Genomic DNA, 18,520 nt, shown 5'->3' on the forward strand with positions numbered 1-18,520 from the left:
TTGGGGGGTTTTAGTGGTTGTAAGCTCGACATGAATCAATTCTCTTCTGTAGTAATCAAGAACACAAGTGTGATCTTAGGCTACTTTTAAGGGAATCACCGCTTTCGGGAATAAGGAGGTGAGAGTAGTGTTGTACTCAGCTCTGGGCAGACCAGTGTGGTTGGAATTGAGGTACCACAGTTTAGGAAAGATGTTGAAAAGTTGGAGAGTGTCCAAAGGAGGACATCAGGATGGTGAAGGGACTTGGTCGTGCCACACGATGATTAATTAAAAGGAACTTGGGATGATTAGCTTGAGAAAGAGAAACCTGGAGGAGACCAAGGAACCGTCTTCATGCATCTAAAGGTGGACGCCCAGAATGGAGATCAGGCTTGTTCTTCCTAGAGAATAGAAGTAGGAGCCAAGGGGAGAGCTTGCAAAGAGCCCGATTTCAGCTTTGTGGAAGGAAAAGCTTCTTGGCAATGGGAGCTGTCCAGCGTTTGGGTGGCCTCCCTCAGGAGGTGGTGATCTTCCCCATTGTATCCACTGAGGTCAAAGCTTTCTTGACACTTGGGTGTTGTAGAAGGGATTCTTACTGAGAGTTGGGTGTAGTTGATGTTTCTGAGGCTCTTGCCAACTCTGAGGTTCATTGATTTTGTGTAACTCTATTGCTAATTTGCATGCCTGGGTGAAAGTGAATGCTGCCTCTGAACTGTTGGTGCCACATTTTAGCACTGAATTAGTCAATGTGTATGTGTACGTGTGTGTTTGTGCCAGGAAGTCTTTTCCCAGTTGCCCTAGTGCCATCCCCTCTAAGATTATCTTCCATCTAATCTCTGCTTATTTTTTATGTTCTGATTTCTCTGCAGTCTTTCCCATTAGAATGTAAGCTTCTTGAGGGCAGGGACTGTTTTTGCTTTTCCTTTTTATCCTTAGCACAATGTCTACACATAGTAGACACCTGATAAAGGATTGGAGATTGATTGATTGATTGATTGATCGATTGATGTAGCAGTCAGGCACTTCTCCTTGGCTAATCAAGTGAATGGATTCCATCAAAGCCCCTCCATTTTAACTCCCTGCCTTATACCTGGGTCTCGCTGCAGGTGCTGATCTACAGTGGACAGCTCGATATCATAGTGGCAGCACCCCTCACTGAACGTTCCCTGCTGGTCACAAACTGGAAAGGACTCCGTGATTACAAGAAGGTGGACAAAAAAATTTGGAGGGTGCACAGTTCTGATGTGGAAGTGGCTGGTTATGTACGGCAAGTTGGGGATTTTCACCAGGTATAAAAAATAACAGGTGGTGGGGAAGGGAAAGGACTCCCAGAACATCTTTTGTTGTTGTTGCATTCTTTCAATTGTGTCTGACTCTTCATGACCCCATTTGGGGTTTCCTTGGTAGAGATACTCGTGTAGTTTGCCATTTCCTTCTCCAGCTCATTCTACTAAAGATGAGGACACTAAGGCAGACAGGGTTAAGTGACTTGCCCAGGGCCAGAAAGCTAGTAAATGTCTGAGGCCAGAGTTGAACTCAGGTCTTTCTGACTCCAGGTGTGGCTCTCTATCAACTGTGCCACCACCTAACTTGCCACCCCCTCTCCACCCTACCCTAAATATCTAGCAGCTCTTCCAAAGCCGGAGGGTCATTTACTGAATAGAAGTTTCTAGGTTTCCCCTGCTGCAGACAGGATCATAACAGTGAGGCAGAATGTGGGAAGGAGGTATTTGAAATTCTCTGCTTCACTTGTGCCCTCCTGACATCTCATTGCAGATTTAAGGTGACCCTGGAATCTTGAAGGCTATCACATTCAAGTTCAGGGACTGGTGGGTCTTGCTGAACTGGAAAGGCTCCAAAGCATGAACTTCTGGGTGGGTGGTGTGATTTTATTCAAAGAGCAGGCTAGCCAAGTTTGGAAAGCCTCATCGCTGAGGTGGCCAGACAGAGGGATGGATATTTTGGCTTCTGAAAACCCATCTGCTGAGTTCTAGGAGAGCTGCCATTTTCATTGGTGGAAGGAGTACCCATGTTGATTAAATTATAGATCCTTAAGGTATTGAGGTACATTTAGCCAAGAGTACTGATTTTTTTTTTAATTAAGACATTCCCTTGGTTACATGAATGTAATCAAATATTTATGTGCTATAAAATCCAATGATTACAATGAATACAGGGAAGCATATATGAACTCTGGGAAGTTCATAGGAAGTAAACAGAGCCAAGAAAACAATATATACAATAATTACAATGATGTAAATGGAAAGAACAGTAATCACAAAACTATCCAAAATGTTGTGAAATCATGGAGCACAAGCTCGGCCCCCAAGAAATGAGAGAAGATGTGAGAAGCCTCCTCCCCACATTCCTTTGAGAGGTGAGGATGGGTGGAGTCCATAGATACGGAATGAGGCATATAATTTCAGGGGGGGGTTTTTTTTTTTTTTGGAGGGGGGAATGTATTGATTGGTTTTGCCAAGTGTTTTTTTTTTCTTTTCTTCTTTGAAAAAAAATTCTTTGTTGTAAGGGATGACTTTTAGGGAGGGGGTCAAGGGAGAAAGATAGGGAAATTTAAACAATGTAAAAACAGATATTAAAACAGATTTTTAAAAAATGAAAAAGTCTCTTGGATAGGCTAGAAATTTTTTTTAATGTTATTCATATGGGGTTTTCCTATCACCTTGATTTCGCAACATATCCCTCCCCCTCTCCCTCCCAGAGAGCCATTCCTTATAATAAATTATAAAAAAGAAAAAAGCAGTTCATTGTCAACTATGTCCAACAGTATATACAGTGTTCCACACTCATGGTTCCCAACCTCTTCAAAGCAGAGAGGGACATTTTATCATATCTTTTCTTTGGAGGCCAACCTTGGTCATTATAATTTTATTACAATGGCTTGGTCCTTACAGTATTACATTATAATATTCAGTTTCGATTTTTTTTTTAACCTTCACATTCAGGTCCTCTTTTTGTCGACTTCATTTTGCATCAGTCCACAGAAATCTTCCCCCATACTTTTCTGTATTTTTCCTAGTGACCATTTCTTATACCAGTGTCACAGTCCATCACATTTGTGAGCCACTGGTGATTTGGGTGCCTAATCTTTGACTTAACTCATTGGCAACAGGGCTGCTTTTTTGGAGCTTCAGCACATGCCTTGAGTTGCAATAATTTTGTACCAGGTAACAGTCAGCGAAGACCCATTCATGGAGCAGCCACTAGGTATGAGGCCAGAAATTAGCAAAAGAACGTTAGTCACATCAGAGAGCTAAGCTTGAAATCAGGAAGACCGGGGTTCAAATATTTCCTCTGTGTCATACTAGCTTCATGACCTTAGCCAAGTCATTTCACTTCTCCAGGCTTTAGTTTCCTTATCTGTTATATGAGGAGGCTGGACCAGATGGCTTTAGAGGTCCCCTTCAGCTGTTGATCTGTGGTATAAGTTGGGAAACTTGAACATATTTGGTGGTACACAGCTAGCTGTACACACGGGCTGAAATAATATATTGTACTTAGTAGGTGCTTAATAAATGTTTGTTGACTTGACCTTAATTAACCTTATCTCCAGACCCTATTTAGAGATGGAGAAGGACCCCTTTGAGCTTAGGGAGACAAGTGTTAAATCCATCAGGTCACTCAGAAGGTCCTCCAAATCACAGCATGCCTCTGTCCCTGATTCTCAATGCACTCTTAAGACACAGTGCCCTCAATTCAATCCAATAAATATTTATTAGGGACAAGAACAGTATTAGGTTGAGGGAGGGGTATAAAAGCAAAAAAAAAAAAGACATAGTCCCCTAACCTCAGGGAGCTTCCTAAGCTATACTAGCAGAAATAAGATAAATAGGTAAACAACTATAGCTGCAAATTGTGATCCTGTATGGACAGAGTTGTGTGAGTGAGAAGGAAAAGATCATAAGTAAGTAAGGTGAATCAAGGAGGAAAGTTTTCATAGAGGAGGCAGCTGCCACACTGGGCTTTGAAGGATGGAGTTGGCAATAGGAGGTGGGGAGGCATGTAACACCGACACAGTTAAGAAAATGCAGAGAATATACTGACTAATTTAGAGAGGGAGAGAGGACTGGTAACTGGGAGGGATCAGGAAAGGCCTCACGTAGGAGGTGGCCCTGGGGGCTGGCGGAAATCCGTTCCGGACATGGCAGGCCTACAGCTGCTGCCGCCACCTGTTATTAGCAGCCTTGCCCCAGTATCGATGGAGATCTCAGCTGTGCGGCATTTGCTGGGGCGGGCGCCTGGCATTTTGTCTGAACCCACCTGGCAGGCCAGACTGCCTCTCCGGAGAGATATCACACCCCAGAGGTGGAAAAGACAACTTGGCTGCCAGGCCAGAGCTTGGGGCCAATATCTGCCGAGGCCCCTTGACCCTCCTTGAGAAGACAGAACCCATCTGGGAACGAAACAGTGCTTTTCTGTCTGCCCGAAAGCGGTAACAAAAGGAGGGAGAGCCACATGTGTTAGCGCTGGGGACAATTTTACCTCACAGCGAGGGATCTGCATTTTATATAGGTGATTTCCAAATGTTGGTGGAGATCCTTCTCCTTTACTGGTCCAATATTGTGAGTGGCGGGGGCTGGAGACGAGGGGAGCACAGGAAAAAGCCATACAGTAACAAAGGCATTCTCTGTGAAGCTCAGTTCTTGGAACGCCGCACAAATGTCAAGCGTCTAATAATGAAAAAAACGAACCTCGACCGGAGACCTGCCTTTCAGCATTTGTTGCATAAAACAGAAGCGTGTGTCTCTGCTTGCCAAGAAAGAAAGCTTGCTTACTGCCAACCACCACAGCTCTTCATTTTAAGACTGAAACCAAAGTCGACCTGTCTCTGGGTGGGGGCCCACGTTGTCCTCTAACAAGGATGACAGCCTGCCACATTCAGGGAGGCCCCAGCAGGCTTCTTGGGAAACTGATTCCTGTTACATTCATAACCAGAAAATGACCATGGAGTTGCTTGTGAGTCCAGCCTGGCTCTTAGAGATCAGACAGAGGGAAGGCTGGGGAAGTCTCAGTTGCCCCTCCCCCTTTATATTTTCTGTACTGGGGTTTGCGATCCCAGAATCATAGATGCCAGGATTGGAAGAAGCTTCAGAGGCTGTACCTAGATGAGTTATCTCCTTTTTATCCTGACTGACAAGTGTTTCCCCAGACTTCACGGGGACCTCACTACCTCATTCCCCTTTGGGGTCACTCTCATTGCCAGGGAAATTTTCCTTCTACCCAATCTGCAACTTTCTTTGCCTTTGAGTCTTTTGTGTTTGTCTCTTGTAAAGCTTGGCAGCTAACTAGCTTTGAGACCTTAAGCAAATCACCTTCTGTCTCTTGGTCTCGATTTCCTCTTCCTTTGGATGAGCTGAATGAACATAATGATTGCTGTGATCCTGCTATAAAACTCCACGATTCTGCAGTTTCATACTTTAGGGGTCCATGATTGCACCGCTGTGGGTCCCTCCCCACAACAGACAGCACAGCCCTGTCCTGAAGGTGGTCATAGCTCAAAAATCCATCTTCCTGCAGCCAACCTGATGATAAATTTCTCTGAACTTAGCTAGCCTGGTCTTTGGAAAACAGACATGTGGTCTGTTATCCTGAAAACAAGTAGAGCGCCTTCCTGCAGTCACTTAAATCAGGTAGAACCTGCGGAGATGTTTGTTTAGAATGGAAGCCCTTTGAAGGAAGGGATTCATATGTGTGTGTTCATATTCCCAGCCCCTTTGGCCCAGGTGGTGCTTAATAAATGCTGATCATTTGCTTGATTGACTGACTGATGCAAGAGAAAGAACAGTAGCTCAGGTGTCAGATCTGATTTCAAATCCCACCCCTAGCACTTATTATCTGTGTGGCAGATCACTGCCCACCTCCTCAGTTTCTTCAGCTCTCTGCCCACTTGGACGTCAAAGACCTGAGGTCACCTCCTCACAATGACGTCCACAGTGGAACACGTTGAAGTTGGATGAGCCCCTGACCAAGACCTAGAGGCCAGTCTCAACAGCCCCACAGCATTTTTAGCTGTGAAGCCCAGGATAAGTCACTTCATCTCTCCTTTTCCCCCCATTAATAAAATGGGGGAGAATAGGGCTTGGTCATTGTGGGGATCAGGTGAAATGATCTGTTTGGAAGCACAGAAGCCCCTTGAGGACAGGGAATGGTTTCATTTTCATCTTCATATCTTCAGAGCCTTGTGCAATCCCTTGATAAATGCATGTTGTCGTGAACGGGCCATTCCCCAAGTCTGGAGGGATGCCCCCTTCTTACCGCTGCCTCGTGGCATCTCGGTAGTCCTTAAAGGTGCAGCCCAAGCTTCACCTTCCGCGTGAAACTCTTCCTGATTCCACCAACTACAAGGGCCCTTTCTCTCTAACCACCTTGTATTTAACTACTTTGTATTTCATTGTACTTACTTTCTGTTTCTTCTCTATGTATTTATAGATGTCCTGGTTGTCTTCCCTGTGAGAATGTAGTCTCCTTGTTGGTAGGACTTGTTTCTTTGTCTTTGTAGCTACTGAACTCAATACTGAAGATACAAAGTCATAGTGGCTTTTAATAAATGCATGTGGCAGGGGCAGTTAGGTGGCGCAGTGGATAGAGCACCAGCCCTGGAGTCAGGAGGTCCTGAGTTCAAATCCGGCCTCAGACACGTAACACTTACTAGCTGTGTGACCCTGGGCAAGTCACTTAACCCCATTGCCTAGCCAAAACAAAAAAAAAAAAAACAAAAACAAACAAAAAAAATAAATAAATGCATGTTGCAAATATTAAGCACCAGCAGTGAGCGCTTGATAAATGCTTATTGATTGATTGATACAGGGGAAAGAATGTTAGCTCTAAAGTCCAAGGCTCTGAGTTCCAATTCTACCTCTGACACTTAGTTACGCGGATGGCCCTGGCCAAAGCACTTCACCTCCCAGGCAGCCTCAAGGCTCTTCTTCTGTTGGTTGGTCGTTTTCCTTCATGTTCAAAAAGGACCAAAGTGACATCACTATGTTGAGGTCAAGGTACACTGTGTCCGAATGTGGTCCACTGATCAGGCCAACGTGAACTTGGAAGACTCTACCACAGTTGGGCACAAATAGTTCATATGGACATTTGGAGTGGAAATGTCTCTAAATTTGCACATCTCACATTTCTTTTGAGCAACTACAATTCTACTTTGCTCGTAGAGCGCAGCACCTTCTTTGATGCTATTCTGGACAGTCCTGTGCCGGTGTCTCCCATGTCTCACAATCGATTCCAAAATTCTTCAAAGAGGCCTCGAGAGTGTCCTTGTATCCTTCTGTCCTCCATATGAGCGCTTGCCCTGCGTGACTTCTCTGTAAAGTAGTCTTTTAAGCAAATGTGCGTTTGGCATTTGAGCAACATGGCCAGTCCATGGGAATTGCGCTCTCTGCAGCAGAGTTTGAATGCTTGGCACTTTAGTTCAAGAAAGAACCTCTGTCTGGCACTTTATCTTTCCAGGTGATTTTCAGAATCTTCCTAAGACATTTCAAATGGAAGCAATTCAGTTTCCTGGCCTGGCGCTGGCATACTGTCCAGGTTTCCCAGGCATACAACAGTGAGATCAGCTCCCGGTCATCTGTAATAGAAAGGAGTTTACTAGATGGTCTCTGAGGGCCCTTCCGGCTAAGGCTGTGATTCTATGTCTGTTGGATGGTATTAACATAAATAGAAGTTATTCTCATTTCACTTTCCTTGGCCTAATTCTGTTTGTTGAAGCTCAGAATATTTACCCTAAAGCTCTGCCTGAGCTAGGGCTTGTGAAGAAAGCTAGGACAATGAAAAGGGACTTTTTTAGTGGTATTGGAGGAAAGAGAAGAATTCAAGAAAGTACTTGGCCCCAGTGCTTGTGGTAGCGGGCAGAATGATCCTTTTTTAAACTAGAGCTGTGATTTCATTCACATAAACAGCTCCTTCTCCCAATGTAGGTCAATCATTACCTGTTTCGAAACTTACGGTCTTGGAGAGTTGCCTAGGCACTGAGCGGTTAAGCCACTTACTCAGGTGCCCACAGCCATTGTGGGCCAGAAGTGGCATTGAACCCTCGTCTTCCTGATTCCGGGGCTGACTTTCTTTCTGCTCTGCCAGAATTGCCTCTCCCATGGGGCAGTCAAATCAGGGATGACAGAAAGAAGCCAGCATTACACAACCCCAGTTTTGCTTCTGTTTTCTCTCCACCAATGGAAATGATCTTTGAACTGCAAGGGATGGAAAGAATGTCTAAGAGGGAGCTGAATCCCAAGATAATGAGTTTATAATCAGAAAAGCATCTAAATAAATGTCTTTGATGTATGTGAGTCACCAAATCCAGACAAGCTACAGTCCAGTCTATTAAGCCATCCTCCAGGGCGCCATTGAGGCCCAAAGGCCATGCCAGGCAAGCATAAACTTCAGTAGCATGGAGGAGGTCCATTGAGAATGAGCCCCACAGAAGCAGTACTGCTGCCCGAGGTCCAACTGAACTGAACGTGGAGAGGCTCCTTATCACTCGGTTGGCCCCTAGGGGGTGACTCATTGGGCCATGGCCATCTGTGAAACAAAGAGAAATACAACATGCCCTTCTTCCGTTTCTGCAGAGATGGTGGCAAAGCTTCTGAAAATAGAGAAGAGAGGGTGATTTGTAATTCACCTGTACACACTAAACCTAACCATTGGCACTGTAACTGAGAGATCCTTGTCCAGTGACCAACCGGTCCACAAAGGGGGCAATCCAGAGTTGACTGTCTGTCTTCCTCGTTTTGTTTTGTTTTTCCCAATTAATTAGGCCTCCCCCTCCCACCTTGATAATTCTTTCTTTCAGATCAGAAATGCCTCATGAAGATGTTTATGGACTTCTTCTAAAGGAATATCGTGTTTGTGTGGCATCTTCAGAAATCCTGGACTGCTGAGTCTTGATTAGAATAAAGCAGCTGGCAAAGACAATGACATTCCCATCTGGCTAATAGTGAGGAGAAGGGAAGAAAAGGTTTGAGCATTGTTCTCTTATTAAGGAGGAAAGAGTCCGCTCAGCAGATTTCAGACAGTGACTGCCAAGGGCAGCTAAGCCTCTGGAATATGGTTTTGGCTTTCTGGGAGAGATTGCTCAGCTGCATCTCAAATGAGGTGGACCTAAGGTCTAGACCTTTTTTTCCAAGGCTCCAGGTGCTCGGAAATGCGATTGACTTCAATGTAGCACTTATTAAAAACCCACTATGGGCTGGCTAAGGGGAATACAAAGACAACAAGAGAGCAATTCCTGCCCTCAAGGAGGTTGCTATCTACTAGGTACACCAATTAGGAAATACAAAGTAATTTGTTTTTTGTTTTTTTATTTTTTGCAAGGCAATCGGGGTTAAGTAACTTGCCTAGGGTCACACAACTAGTGAGTATCATGTGTCTGAGGTCAGATTTGAACTCAGATCCTCCTGACTCCAGGGCCAGTGCTCTATCCACTGCACCATCTAGCTGCCCAAGTTTATTTTTCTTTCTTTGTTTTTTTTGCAAGGCAATTGGGGTTAAGTGACTTGCCTAGGGTCACACAGCTACAAAGTAATTTCAAGGAGAGAAAGTGCTAACTGTTATGGAGATTAGAAAGAGCTTCTTGTAGGAGGTGACACCTAAACTGTGCTTTGAAAGAAGATGTTGCCTTGTAGAAGGCCATCTGAGGGAGGAAAGGTCTAGACCCCTTTGGTCAAACTGTCCTGTTTAGTGAGTCATTAATGAGAATATCATCAGAGCCCTTTCTGATCACCCTACTAGTATGATGTAAATAATCTAGAGGTTTACAGCAGGAGCTGGTGACTTGCTTGAGACTGCATGGGAAACTATTCCCTTCTCTCATTGGGAGCTGGGGCAGCCTTGACCACTCAGTGGTTGATATCCATTTGCATCTATCCAGTCAAAGACAGCAAAGATTTTTCAAGTGCCAACTACATGTGCTAGGCGCCGATGGGACAGAAACACAGGCAGAAATGAAACAGACCTTGCCCTCAAGGAGCATATATTCTAATGGGGCCAACAATGGCAATAGCAGAAGACCAAAATGGAAAATAACCAAAAAGGAACAGTCTCTATATTTCCCCTTCAAACCAAGATGAGTTTTGTCCCCGTGTAAACATTGACTCAAACTATGATACTCTACGGTGGCTTAGTCATTCAACGAGCATTTATGAGGTGCCTACCTTGTGGTTAGGCACAGTGCTGGGTTCTAGGCTTGAGAAGACAAAGATGAAAGAGCCCCTGCCCTCAACAAGCTTGCATTCTATTGGGGGAGACAATACATACACATACAAGTAGTAGGTACAAAATAAATTACGGAACAACTGGATTTGTTCAATTCAACAAACATTTATTTTGCCCTTACTGTGTGCGTGACATTGTTCAATGTTAGGTCTACCAGGGTAAGAAAGAAACTCAGCTTCTAAGGGTGATCGAGGAGACAGCCCAGGCACAGTCATTAATTAAACACAAAGTCATTTGAGGAGGAGAGAACCTTGCACCTCCGGGAGGGTAAGGAAGAGGTGGAAGCCCTTGGAGGTGAGGTAGACTTGCATTCCACGTTCCCTGGACTCCAGACACTGGCATTCAGCCAGTACAAAGGCACAGTGATGAAATCTGCATAGAGTTGGGAACTCGGTCTGTCCAAAAAGGAGAGTGAGATGGAATAGCTGGAAAGGGAGGCTGGAGGGAGGCTGGAGGTGGACAGCCTTTAAATCCAGACAGAGGGCTTTCTATTTTATCCCCAAGGTCATAGTCAGTAAGCGTTCATTCGGATGCCTAAGACAGCCTTGGAGTCCAGCCCTCTAGCTTTCCTGTAGGTTTGTCAGCAGTTTGAATGAACTGTCACATGCCAGCCATCTGTTTGGTGAGAGCTTTGCCCCTTGTACGGAAGGGTATGGTCTTGGCCGTCTGAAATCCTCTTCTAGAACCTTCAGCCTAATTCCTTACATCCCAGTCCCTATTGGCAGTATGCATATTACAGGCTTACAAAGCAGCCTTTGTCCTCCCAGAGCGCTGGGTATCCCAGGATATCACGTCGCAGATGCAGGAGGCCCTCAGCATCCATCTAGATCCACCTGAGACAGAACAAAGAATCCCCTGCAGAACCTTCCCAAGGTCCCAAGGTCATCCCACCTCTGCCTGAAGGTCACCAGCAATGCCAATGCGGGCTGCCAAGAGCTTTGCAGAGCGTATGGGATGCTGGGTGAGGAGTTCAAGGACCTGGGTTCAAATTCCTGTTCTGTTGTTTCCATCTTAGATGCCCTCAAGCAAGTCCCATAACCTCTCTAGGCCTCTGTTTCCTTGCCTGTAAAATGAACAGATTGGACTAGAAGGTCTCTGAGATCCTTTCCATCTCTAAATCTGGGCTTCTTTAATATACTCGGTGTTGTTGTAAAGACCAGTGGAGATAATGTATGGTGCTTTGTAAATCTTAAAGTGCTATGAAAATATTAGCTATTATTATTACTGCCCTGATTTTTCTGCCAAAGGGAAGGGAACGAGCATTTATGAAGTGCCTACTGTGTGCCGGCCACTGTGCTAAGCACTTTACAAATGCCATCTCATTTGATTCTCACAACAACCCTGGAAGGGACGGGCCATTATCATCTCTGTTTGACAATAGAGGAAACTGAGACAAAACAAGGTTGAGTGATTTGGTGAAGGTCATACAACTAAAAAGTGTCTCAGGTCACATTTGAACACAAGTCTTCCTGACCTTAAGCCCAGTGCTCTATCCATTGTACCCCTTAGCCGCCTCTACCTAAAGAGTCGACTACTCTACAAGATATTGTGGTCTTGGTGTAGAGTGGTGACAGAAATGGTTGGTTTCCTCCTCTTTTCCATCTCCCTTTTCATATAGAAATGGTTGGTTTCCTCCTCTTTCCCATCCCCCTTCTCATTATGGATACAGTGCTAGTTAGTTCTTTGTTCTTAAGGAAGACCAATAACATCACAGGTGATGTCTTGGCCAGTACTTGAATTGGATTTAAGTGAGGCAGAGCTGCACAAGGTCATCAGCCTCACTCTGTCTTCCAGAGCCATGAGAGTTCAATGGCAGCACAAAAGTCAAGATGGTGGTGATGACCTATTGAAATTCAGGTCTGATGACTCTAAGTTCATCACTGTTTCAAGTGGATCAAGTTACTTCCTTCCCTATCTCTCTAGCTAATCTGGAATTTGAGAGACAATGTTTCTTTAAAAGCTTAGGTGATAAAATGTGCTAAATATTATTTATTGGACAAGTCTGAAGCTAGCTCCTTGGTATCCAGTTACCATTTGCCTGTGGCTCAAAAACATTCCCAGGAAGAGGTTGCGGGGAGGGAGGGAAGGAGTTTCACATGTCCTTAAGTTATGTCATAAGAACAGTAAAGAAAAGTGACTGATTGGAATAATTACCCTTTTAAAAAACATGGCACAGACAATGATAAAAAGCTATCTGAAACACATCTTCCCAGAGTCAGTCAAGTGTTAAGTATTGTTGATTTTGTCAATATCAGGCTTCTAATACACATGGGAGGAGAGGGGAGGAAAGACCAAGTTGGAATTTGGATCTAGGGATGTGAAAACTGAAAAACAAACTAATGACAACAACAACAAAAAAAAACATACTCCACCAGAATATTTGGCTGCTTTCTAGTCATCCTTTGTCCAGAATGCAGATGTAAATGTTTGTTTGTGTTCCTGATGGTTGGTATTTTTTCTTCAGTAACTAGGCTTCAATAACTGGTTTAGAGCGTCTCTGGTACCTTCCAGCCAGCTCTCAGAGGGTTCTAGATATCTGGATCCCCACTCTTCTTCTTGCTTCTGCATCACCTCCTTTTTTTTTTCTCCAAACACTCCCTCATGTTCCCTCCCCCTTTATAAATCCATAGATCTTTCTATTCTTGAGGATATCAATATTTCATTTTTGTCTTTGTATCTCTAGTACCTAACACAGGCCAGATACACAGTAGGTGCTTAATACATGCTGTTTGATTCTTCTCTAAAGAGGACAAAGGAAGGTTTTTTTTGTTTGTTTTGTTTCATTTTAAAGCAGAGGCAATGCTTAGCACTGCTTTCTAAGTCTGTGGCTTTCAGTATTTAGTAGGTACTTAATAAGTGTTTGTTGATTGATTGATTTGAGATTTCCTATGTTTTCACCAGCCCATCCAGTTTAATACCAGATTAGAATTAACTTCAACTCCTCAGTCCAACTTGACCAACATGAGTTCTCCTGCTGGGCCATTTTCATTCCAAGATTGTCCTCAGGCCTTGCCTAGAACAGAGGACTACAGAGGTAGATCCATTCCAACTCTAGTTTCATCCACACACTGGCCTACCTTGGAACAACAAGCAAAGGGTAATCTCTCCATCCTGCTCTGCCCTAGTGCCAGAATTCTACATCAGAGAATAGACTTGGCGCTCTTCTGCCTCTTAGTTCTTCTGGGCCTTCACATGCTGGCACTTCCTTGTTATTACTCACCCATTTGTGCAGCTGGTGCTTTCCACATCTGGTCTGCAGCACGGTCTTCACTGGCCTAGTTTCCTCATGCCCTAGGGAAAAAGCCACCGAGTGCTCCACCACTATGACTGACGTTTTAACTTGAAATTGTATCAACTAAGAGCACAGAAGAAAGTCAATTATCCAGTCAGTGTGCATTTATTAGGCACTTACAGTATGCCACCTGCTGTGCTAAAGTACTAGACATGCAAAAAGAAAGGCAAAAACACTCCCTGTCTTCAAGGTGCTTGGAGTCCAATGATGGGATAAACAACATGCAAGTAACAATATCCACACGAGATATATGAAGTGAAATTTAATTGTTATAAAGATACCAATATCTAATATTTATCCATTTATCAAAACTTGGATAAATGGATAACTTGCTATTTTTTTAGTAAGTGCTTTGCATCATAGGCTCTGCAAAGAAGCCCCTTTTGTCCCAGCTCTTTATATATGACCTGGGACACTGATCCCAAAAGGGGCTTAGTTTACATAGGATGACCACTGAAGTCCCTTCCAAGGTTCAGATTCGTGATTCTGGAAAGACACCGCCCATAACTCCAAGTCAGTCCAGAGACTCCTGGATTGAGAGCTGGGAAGGGCTTTGCAGGTCATCCTCCACATTGTGCAGATAAGGAAACTGAGGCCCAGAAAGGGTAAGAGCCCAGATCAATCCACGTGCCTGGTTGGTAGAGCTGGGATTCAAAGCCAAGTCTGTGCCTCTCACTGTTCTTTCCACAAATACAGATTAAGCATCTCTGATCCAAGGCTTTATTTAGTTACATCTCAGCGATGCTGGCTTCCAAGAGTTTCTGTGTTTTCTTCTTTTTCTCTGCCTTTCCTTCTCACCCAGTTTCCTCCACAAAAGCTTTTTGTTGCTGCAGGACTGGCTGCAAGGGGGGAAAAGTCTTTCTGGGAGGTAGGGGTCAGTGATTTCATCAATGTGGGGAACTCCCAGTATGGGACCAGAGGCCACCCATGCAGATCAGCAACTCATCTGGTACTTAAAGTCTTGGAGAGCTGCTCCAGGCCTTGAGAGGTTACACAGCTTGCCCAGGTCACATGGCTATTCTGTGCCCGAGTCCAGGCCTTCCTCTCTGTCCCCATGGCGAGCCCTCCGCCATGCTGCCTCTCATCAAAGATAGGCCAAGAGAATATGGAACTAGAAACATTTCCCTGGAAGCGTTGGTATTTTTGCAGCTGCCCTGTCAGGCAATAGGCTTCTCTCCAATGGCACATATAAGAATAAAAGAAACAGCAGAGACCAAGGACAATAGTGCTGTCTATGGAGCAGGGGAACTTGGATCTAGTCTAGTCAGTAAGCATTTATAAAGCACCTACTATGTGCCAGGCACTGTGCTAAACACTGGAGTTACAAAGAAAGGAAAAAGAAGAAAAGAAAAAGAAAGTCCCCACTCTCTGGGAGCTCACAGTGTAATGGAAGAGACAGCATGCAAACAAATATGTACAAATAAGATATATGCAGGCTAAAGTGGACAATGTTGTTCTTTTTGTGGTTTGTCCTTCGTTCTCAAAGAGGAAAGCGGAGTGGGTAGAGCACCAGCCCTGGAATCAGGAGGACCTGAGTTCAAATCTGGCCTCAGACACTTACTAGCTGTGTGACCCTGGGCAAGTCACTTAACCCCAACTGCCTTTAAAAAAGAAAAAAAGCTGGACATAGCCTCACAGGGAAGGCACTAAGGTTAAAAAGGATTGGGAAAAGTATTCTGCATAAGATGAGACTTTAGCTGGAACTTGACAGAAGACAGGGAAGCTAGGAGGCAGAGATGAGAAAGGATAACATTCCAGCCTGGGGGACAGCCAGTGCAAATGTCTGGAGTTAGGAGATGAGAGAATCTTGTGTGAGGAACAGCAAGGGAGCCGATGTCACTGGATTATCGAATCTGTGTTCAGGACTGAGGTCTGAGAGGACTGGGAAGGGAGGAGGGGCCAGGCTACAAAGGTCTTTAAAAGTCAAACAGGATTTTACATTTGATCCTGCAGGGTTAGCCTGCAGGGGAGTGACATGGTCTGATCTGCCCTCAGCAGCTGAGTGGAGCCTGGACAGGAGTGAGGAGAAACGGGCTTTAGGACTGACTAAAAACCTATGGCCATAGTCCGGGCGTGAGTGAGGTGGTATCTCTTACTCCTAGGTTTATGTGACCTGGGGCAAGTCACCAAATCCCTCTGAGCCTCAGTTTCCTTATCTGTAAAATGAGGCTGTTGGTCTAAATGCCATTACGGCCCCTTCCAGCTTCAGAATTAGCACTCTGTGATCTGAGATGCTAGAAGGGGAAACAGAACGGATCCCAATCTCCCATAGATCAGAAGGACTTCAAACTCTGAAATATTTATAACCTTTTTGAAGGAACAATGACTTGGGAAGTTTCTGAGTTGTTGTTTCTTTTTCCTCTCTCTTTAAAAAACACAAGTGAGTTCCTGAAGACGAGGGAAATCGTAAACAATAGCGACTTCCAACTCAACTCTGATTATTTGCCAAGAGTTGGAACAGAATTCTCCTGTCATTTTGTCTTACTCTAAAAGGCTGATTAACATAAGAAGAATGCTTCTAAATTAAGTTCCCCAAATTTAATCATCGGGGAGTTAATTTATTGTATTATTTCAAATATAAGTTGGCTTGCGTGTCCATTATAACAGGCAGCTGAGCTGGGAGGGAGGATTTTCTTCCTGGTTGTTGAACCATCCACTGTGAGTGGTTTTTAATAATCTATTAGAATTTTGCAGACAGTCACATTTTATTAAGTGGAAGGTGGATAAATACTTATTAGGAAGCCTAGAATTTAAAGCCTTGCCCACAAATTGAGTGGCTTTTGGAAATCAATGGTATTTGGGGAAAGAAAGAAGTGTGGGCGGTCAGAAGGGGGAAGGGGGAGGTTAAACGCTTAGTTTTGTTGTCTTAAATTGGGATTTAGCCAAAATGAGCCAAGTTGCTCATAGAAATGTAAAACAAAGGAGAGACAGAGACAGACAGAGATAGAGAGACAGGAGACAGAGACAGGAAGAGAAAGGAGTAGGAAGAGAAGAGAGGAGATAGAGAAGGAGAAAGTAGAGAAAAGGGAGAGGGGAGGGAGAGAAGAGAGGGGGAAGGAAGGGAGAGAAAAGAGACAGAAGGGGGCGTGGAGGGGCCAACCCTGCAGTTTTCTTTATCTGAAAGTTGGCTCTGGTTATGCAGTCAGCTTATCTTGGGTGAGGACACAACATTTCAACTTCACTGGCTCATCTGGTGAGAGGCTGGCACCAAATCAATCAGCATCAACACTGTTATCATTCCTCCGTGTGGCAGGCCCTGAATCCTAGGTGACTTCTTGGAGTCATGGGAAGCCAGGAGGTTGTGGGCCTACAGCCATGGTGAACCCAGGGAAGCTTGCCTGGTCTAGAGCTGTCTCAAAAGTACAGGTCATTTCTTAAGAGGCAGCGAGCTGGTGGTCGTGGAGTTAGGAATCAGGAAGATCTGATTTCAAATCTAGCTCCTCAGACACTTTCTAAGTGCGTGACCCTGGACAAGTCACTTAACTGCTGTCTGCCTCAGTTTCCTCATCTGTGATAAATGGGGATAATAATAGCACCTACTTAACAGGATTGTTGTGGGGATTGAATGAGATGACATTTGTAAGGAGCTTTGCAGATCTTAAAGTGTTATAAAATGCTAATTATTATTATGAGAATTCATAGCATTTTTTAAAAAGGACAACAAAGGACCCCAGAAGTGCCATTTAACAATCTGAGAAACTGAGGTACAGACAAGTGAATGGTGTTGACACAGGTCATGTGACCGGTGAGTGGCAGAGCCAGGACAGAACTCAGGTCTCTTCACTTCCTGCCAAGTTATCTCTGCCCCCTCCCTGGTTCCAATGCATCAGGGACGAAAAGCCGATTTTACTGATTTTAGTGTCAGAGGTCTTGGATTCAGATCCTATCTCTGCTGCCCTACCACCTGCGTGACCTTGAGCCAGTCACGTCCCTGGGCTTCAGTTTCCTGTCACGTCCCCCGTTAGAATAGAAGCTACATGAGGGCAAGAAGCTGTCCTGCTTGCTTATATTTGTCACCCCAGGCATTTAGTTAGTGCCTGGCTCATAGTAAGTAATTAGTAAATGTTCTGTCTCTCTGTGTCTATCTGTCTATTTACTTATCTATTTATCTATGTGTGTATCTACCTATGTATTTATCTGCCTGTCTGTCTTTCCGTCTATCCATCCATCCATTTGTAAAAGGAGGGGTCGCACCAGATGGCTCCTATGGTGCCTTCCTGCTCCCCCTCCATGATCTGAAGGGATCCTATGATACTAAGTAGATTAAAGACCCTGGGGAGGAGGGCCCACAATCCCCTTCTGTTCCTCGCTAATGTGGGAAACTTGAGGCCAGGCGGGAGTCCAGCTGGAGCTTCTGTAGTGGTTCTGGACCTCCCAGTGCCCTGCGGCCTCTTGTTGGACCTTGGCAAAGAGGCCTGTGTGGGGACTGCTCAGCATGCCCTGGGGAGGGCTGAAAGGTCAAGAGGCAAAGTGTCCTGCTGCTCTGTCCAAGGCCAGGCAGACAGGAGGCCGGGGCCACCGAGCAGGTAAGCCGGACACCGGCTCCTCACTGGTGCCATCGTTCCTGGGGGCAGAGCCAGGAGCCTCCGACGCCTCGCTGGCGGCACGAGCAGGTCTGTGTTCCATCTGAAGGTAGAGGCTAGAGAGCAGGGCTGAAGGCCTGGTTAGTGTGTGTCTGCCCAGCACCGATTGAACATGTGAAGGCCAAAGCTGCCTTGGCAGGGATCAGATATCAAACCTTGTGTCATTTAAAGCCCTTCCCAACCCGTCCAGTTCCTTCCTTTTCAGCCTCCTCACGTCCTCCTCCTCCGGTTTAGCTGTAGTAGTCGGTTCGCATGTCCCCACATAGGACATCTCCCACCTCCCTGCCTTTGCATTGGCTGTCCCCCAGGCCTGTGATGCCTTCCCTCCTCACCTCTACCCTCTGGCTTCCTTCAAAACTCACCTAAAATCCCACCTTCTACAGGAGGCCTTTCCCAGTGCCTACCGCTCAGTGCCTTCTTTCTGAGGTCATTT

At 45.1% G+C, this 18,520-nt stretch overlaps 1 protein-coding gene across 2 annotated transcripts in view; it reads left to right on the forward strand.

Annotated features, from left to right (window-relative positions):
- The window catches only part of LOC114050630 (probable serine carboxypeptidase CPVL), a 125,092-nt gene that overhangs the window by 99,001 nt on the left and 7,571 nt on the right, over positions 1 to 18,520 (forward strand). For both annotated transcript variants that reach the window (XM_027872468.1, XM_027872467.1), the window contains exon 12: positions 1,086 to 1,268. In XM_027872468.1, the coding sequence (XP_027728269.1) occupies positions 1,086 to 1,268 (183 nt within the window). The remainder of the gene's footprint in view (positions 1 to 1,085; positions 1,269 to 18,520) is intronic.

This window comes from Vombatus ursinus, unplaced genomic scaffold (genome assembly GCF_900497805.2).
Source record: "Vombatus ursinus unplaced genomic scaffold, bare-nosed wombat genome assembly UNPS02014799.1, whole genome shotgun sequence".
NCBI lineage: Eukaryota > Metazoa > Chordata > Mammalia > Diprotodontia > Vombatidae > Vombatus > Vombatus ursinus.